The following is a 6318-nucleotide window of genomic DNA, read 5'->3' on the forward strand; positions in this document are numbered from 1 at the left end:
ACGGTGTGCAGTTGTTATTAGCCCCTGCCTTCATCCTGTGAGGTTATAACCTGAGGTACAGTTGCAGAAGCTGCAAAGGCCACTGGACATCCTTTTCTGCCTCAGCCTGTGACCATTGTGAAGTACCTCAGCAGGAACTGCCATGGCTATAGCACTCAACCTTCAGACTCTGCCTGCCACCAACACAGGTGCTACAATGGGAGCAGAATGTCCTTTCCATACTTCCTCAAGAGCTCCATGACTGTGCCATAGAACCTAAGCCAGAGCAACCTGTGGTCTGAAAGGCTTCCCCTTCCTGATCAATGGATCATATGTATAAAAAACCAGGGTGAAACAAACAAACAAACAAAAACACCAAAAACCAAAAAAATGACTAACTACTGAGCAAGAAAATCCACCAATTTCTGAACAGAAAAACCATCAATCTCTGACCTCTGGAAGATCAGGACATGAAATTCCAGCAATCCTCACCTTGGAAATGTTCACCCTTAGAACTAAGAAATAAATCTTTCCTGCTGTTTAATTTGCTGTTGCTTGTTTGTGCGTGGAGCAGAGATCACCCATCTCCTGGAGGTTTCCTTCCCCCAAAATATATGTGAGGTTTTGCTTTATACATTTGGTTAGAAACACACACACACACACACACACACACACACACACACATGCACGCGCGCGCTCGCACAAACAAACACAAGAGAGAGACAGAGACAGAGACACAGAGACAAAAAGACAGAGAGAGATCATATTTCTTGCTCTTTCTCCTTCTGGAAACATCTAGATGTCCCTCCAAATCCATTTTATCTTGTCTCCACACAATCTGAAACATTCTTTTTGGCATGAGACTAAAACATCAGAGGAGGAACCCCAATATTTCCAGCAAACCCCTCATAGCATGAGCCTAAATATAGTTCTCCCTTCAGGTGCCTGTTTTCAGGGTGCTGGTCTCAGTGAAATGAACAGTAACAGATAGAGCCCCTAGGGACTAAGAAGTGAGAAAAGCCACTGTGCATTGTGCCAGCTCTGAGTGGTCACTAATGCTCTGATGTCACAGAGAGCCATTGTGAGGAATGACCAACAGCTTATATAATACAGCTTATATAATAACAGTCTGGGCTGTCTTGTGTCCTTTAGTGCAGAGAGCTGTAAGACTTGGCGGTTGGTTGTTGGATTGAACTTGGCGGTAGGTGGTTGGGCCAAATTTGGACTTTGGTGATTGATTGGATTTTGACATTGAGCATCAGATACACTTCCACAGAGTGAATTCTTTCCTGCTATTTTTTTAACCATGAGCTCAGAGGTTTGGTTTTCTGTTTATGTGACTTTATTCATTTGTGGGCTTTGTTTATAGCTTTGACTACTTGGTTTTTGTTTGTTTAGGTTTTTTCATTTTTCTTTGTGGATTAATATCCATCCATTTTCTTTCCTCCTTTCCTTCTTTCCTTCTTTTCTTCCTTCTTCCTCTTTTTCTCTTTCCTTCTTTAATTTGGTTTGCTTTTCTTGGTCTTTGGAGACTGGGTTTCTTTGTGTGGCCTTGGCCAACCTGGAACTTTCTCTGTAGCCTCAAACCACGGTCACCTCAAACTCAGAGATTTGACTGTCTTATCTCCTGAGGACTTAGGTGAAGTGTGGGGAGAAACCTGAATGGAGTCCATGCCTGGCCAACATTCATATTTCTTTTTCTTCTTCTCCTTTGACTTTGTCACTTTCTGTTACATTCTATCTCATCCTGCCTCATATCCTCCAGTCTCCTCATAGTTCCTCTTTCCTTTAGTCCAGCCTCAAACCACCATGATCCTGCATATGAGGAGAAAATTATGGCATTTGTCTCTGTTGGGCTATGTTATTCTGTATAACACAGAGACTTCAAAGTACATCCATTTCCAGAAAAAAAATGACAAATTTTCATTCTTATTCATAGGTGCAGTGTGGTTTCCCCCCAATTCTGTGTATATATTGTCTTTATCTATTGGGGCAGGTTGCATCCCATGCATTTCTGGGTAAAACTCTCTTAATGTTCAACTGTGGCCTTTAACTCAGTGCTTTCGTTTCATAATGGATACCTTAGGTAATCTTGTCAATGTTCTGTCCTTTGAAATGTGGATTCATGTTTTCCTGACTAAAATGCTGTCTTCCATTGTCCTTGATTTTTTTTTTCTGTTCTGAGCCTTCTTCCTTCTTTCCATCCACTGTGTTCATCTTTGCTTTGTTCTGGTTTTCCTGTGCCCTCGAGGCATAGCCAGACTTGTCTGTGGAGGTATCTCTGACTTTTAATCTCAGAGTATCTAGCAGTAAGCTTTCTTAGAAGTAATTCTAATTTGTTTTCTCTGTTATCTTTACTTGCTGTAGCTCCTGGTGACTCTGACTAGGAGAAGGGTAGTGTGACGATGACGAGGGAGCTCGAGGCCAGTTGCCATGAAAGGGAACACCCTGGCAAAGGATTACTACATGCTGGGCACCCTAGATGAAGGATCCTTTGCAAAAGTCAAGGTGGCTATCCACCTTACGACCCAGACCATGGTGGCCATCAAGATATTGAAAAGGGGCACAAATACAGACTTCCTGGTCATTTCTGAGATCGAAATCATGAAGTCTCTATATCACCGTCATATAATACAACTTCTACAAGTTTTTGAAACCAAGCACAAAACCTACCTGGTGATGGAATATGCATCCCGGGGATCCCTACTGAGATACATCAAAAAGTGTGGGCATTTGGGTGAGGAAGAAGCAAGTACCATATTTACGGAACTCTCTCTGGCTGTCAACTATATCCACAGTCAGAATATTGTCCACCGAGACATCAAGGCAGAGAACATCCTATTGGATTGGGAGGGGCATGTGAAACTAACTGACTTTGGTTTAGGCAAAAGACTGGCCTCTGGGGAAAAGTTCAAGGGATTTTGTGGCACAGCACAATATTGTGCTCCTGAAGTGTTTGATCACACACAATATGATGGCCTTCCAACTGACATATGGAGTCTTGGCGTCGTATTATACTATTTAGTTGTTGGCCACCTTCCCTTCCAAGAGACAGTGCACTCCAAGATAAAGTACCTGATCCTATCCCAGAGCTGTTGGATTCCGTATCGCCTGTCCCCAGAGCTTCGATACCTATTGAAGAGATTAATGACTATAGACCCCATAATGAGGCCATCCATCAAAGAAATATTAGCAGACCCATGGCTGCATCATGATCAAGACACATTGATATCCTCAGAGGAAATCCCTAGAGAACCAGAGCCCAACATTGCTTTTGAAATGTTTTTGATGGGGTATAACATTCAAGAGCTCAGGGATGCTTTGAGGGGAAGGAAGTATAGTCATGCCATGGCAACCTACTTAATAATCAAAAAGAAGTCTACCTGGCAGCCCCACTTTTATCATGAGGGAGGGCAGGGTGGTACACAGGACCCTACAAAAGCTCCCAACCTTCCTTGGCCTTTAAGGAGGGTAAGAAGTGCTCCTAGCCTTCCCACCTTCACTTTGACCGACCTCTCTGAGCTGCCTGGAGATGGGAGGAAAGGCTCTAAGAGGTGGCACAGTGTGCCTTCCACCCTTTCTTCCCTTAAAAGTAGCTTTCCGGAAAACACCTCCCCACTACAGGGGCTTACGCCTAATGTTGGGAAGAGCACAAGCAGAGAGAAGCAGGGTAGCATCAATTTCACAACTTCATCATCAATAAAAAGAAAGTCAATAGCAACAGTAACGTCATCTTCAGGAGCCACATGCTCACTGTTCACATCCTCACAATCCTCAACCTTTGAAAACACACAAGATGTGGCCAATGAAAGCTCCGAGTCTACAGACACAAGTAGCAGTACATCATCCTGGGAGTCCAGAACTAGCAGCTCCTTCCCCTGTGAGGAGCTCCAAGAAGAGAATACAGGCACCGTATGCTTAAAAGACAGCAGCTCATCCTCCAGGGAAACTTACTATCAGGAACAAATCCGAAGGCTGTCCCAGGGTGTGCCCACAGTCCCACCGAGAAGGTGGGGCTGGAATGGCCTGAAGAAGAGGATTGCCAAAGCCTTAAGGAGCTTGTGTTGCTGCCTCCCAGTGACAAATAACAAAATCGTGCCAGCCAATGAAGAGTGCTTCAGAGACACAGGCAAAACCAAGTAGGTAGTGTGTGCTGGGAAAGGATACACTCTCTAGTTCCCTCTTCCCTTACCATATTCCAGCAGGCACATTGAGAGGATTGGTGCCATTGGATCTCTCATGCCAGAGAGAAAATCCCATCCTGTCCTCCTCCTATGAGGAGTTCTCTAAATCTTGAGCTACATGTAGGCAGCAGAGGATAGTGGCCCAATGCTAGGCCAGGATGCTGGAGAAGGTTGGTGAAGGCATCAATGGAGCCCTGGGGAGGAATCAGCCTGAGGTCCCATGTCAGCGCAGAGCCAGCACAGCCAAGCATAAGTCCTGCAGATTTCTACTAACATTTCTTGTGTCTCTTTCAAGTGCTGTCAAAATCCCTGGACAATACCAGAGATTGGAGAGGAGCCTACTAAGGATGCAGACAGGAGCAGGGAAGAGAGAGCCACGTAGGAATTTCAGGTGGCTGTGTGCTACTAGGAAGCTCTGTCTATATCACAGGCTGAAATTACAGGCAAAATATTGTTTTTCCCTGAAGTCTGAAGAACATTCTCGGAAGAAGATCTGAGTGGTGTTCCCTTTACCCATCCCCTGTAGGGAATTCCACACTGGGCAGCAGTCCCAGAATCGTCGTGGCCCCATGCATTAATCTTCACAGAACTCAGACGTCCCTGGAAGAAACATCCATGGAGTGCTGGCAATTACCAAGGAAACTGAGAAGAAACACTAGACTTCAAAGAACCTTCATGCATCCTGAAATGTCACCTCAGCTGCTTGTCTCCAGATGCACTTGTGAGCTGAGGAGACAGTGGTCCTGGAGGCAGAAGAAGGAACTCAGAGGACCTGACCTGTTGGATGTCTCCAAGAGGTATATATGTTACCAGATTAGAGGCAGCAACAGAATAGAGAAGCAGTGAGGATGCATCTGGAGTCCTGAAGTGAAAACAGAGGGCGCAGAGAAGGCTCAGCTCCACAGTTCTGCTGCAGGCCTCCATAGTATCCTGGCTACTGCTCACACACACTGAGAGGTATCCTGAAACCCTTACAAAGCTACCAACTCTAGTCTCTGATTGTGCACATTAAATTCAAACTTGAGTCATTTGAAGGGTATTCTTTATATCTGGTTGAACACACAACACACACACACACACACACACACATGCATAGTCAATACTAATGAGTTTTTCTTGAAGAAGAAAGAACCCACATTCCAAACAAGGTTATTTCATAATTGAGTGACTGTCTTCTTGAAACATTCCTCCAAATCAGTATTGTCTTGTTTCCACTCCCTTCTGACAAAGTAACTCACTATTCTGCTTTCTAGGACTCATGACAAGCCAGGATGGGCCTTGTTCCCCACTTTGGCCCAGGGTACCCAGCCATGTGCAAAGTGATGCTTACCTTTGGATTGTCTTTTGAGGAGATCCAAAGTGAGATCTGAAGTTCTTGAATCCAGAGAAGGTGCTGGTAGGAAATATTGCAGTGGTAGGCAAGGGAAATGTTAATGATAAAACAGATGAGATCCACTGATATGACAAGTGTGGGGTTTCCTCTGGGTGATCCATGGTGACTTGCCCCTCTCTCACTTAGTAGAAAGACCCAGAGATACTCAAATGAGTTAAGGAAGAACTCGATTCCTCTATCCCCTGACCCAACTTTCTATTGCAAACTACTTGGTGTATATTGATCAGTTTTACCATAGAACTGGCTCCTGGCATGGTCATGTCCTTGCTACCTCTGCCATGCCTCCTCCTGCTGCTGCTGCTGCAGCTGCTGCTGCTTCTGTTGCTGCTACTAACTGCAGAAAACACCAGTAATATCACTCAACACAAAAAAGTCTTGCATTCAGCCTCACCTGCAGGGACCTGGGAAAGGGCCTCCTCTTTGAGCATAGAAAACCTGGGTGGAAGAGAGGCACACAGGTGATGCTTCCTGGCTCAGGCCATTGGGAAGGGGTTGTTATTCACAATTGGACTTTTTGTAATTCTTACCAAATCCCTCTTTATTCAGGTCTTCTTGATAGAAGAGGCTCCTGTTGATTGATACAAAGGTAGGGCAAAGCCAGACCCACAAGTGGGTAGGCTAAGAACAAGAAAAGAAAGATGTGTTCTGATTCCATGAACACACCACACATTATCTTGACCAGGGTTGTGAGAGAACACTATGTGAGGCAGCTTGAAGAACATCCTCACTGGGAACAGTTCCTTTTTGTTCTTTCAAGGGCCA

The 6318-nt window shown here is 44.8% G+C and overlaps 1 protein-coding gene across 1 annotated transcript; it reads left to right on the forward strand.

The window, feature by feature from the left end:
- The first annotated feature begins 1076 nt into the window (after positions 1-1076).
- On the forward strand, positions 1077-5189 carry LOC116092436 (sperm motility kinase X-like). The gene is given in 3 exon segments (XM_031373697.1): positions 1077-1180; positions 2347-3003; positions 3006-5189. Coding segments are annotated over 2 exon segments (780 nt in total). The 5' UTR covers positions 1077-1180; positions 2347-2412; the 3' UTR covers positions 3195-5189.
- Positions 5190-6318: the final 1129 nt, after the last annotated feature.

The sequence above is a fragment of the Mastomys coucha genome, unplaced genomic scaffold, assembly GCF_008632895.1.
Source record: "Mastomys coucha isolate ucsf_1 unplaced genomic scaffold, UCSF_Mcou_1 pScaffold15, whole genome shotgun sequence".
In the NCBI taxonomy this organism is placed as follows: domain Eukaryota; kingdom Metazoa; phylum Chordata; class Mammalia; order Rodentia; family Muridae; genus Mastomys; species Mastomys coucha.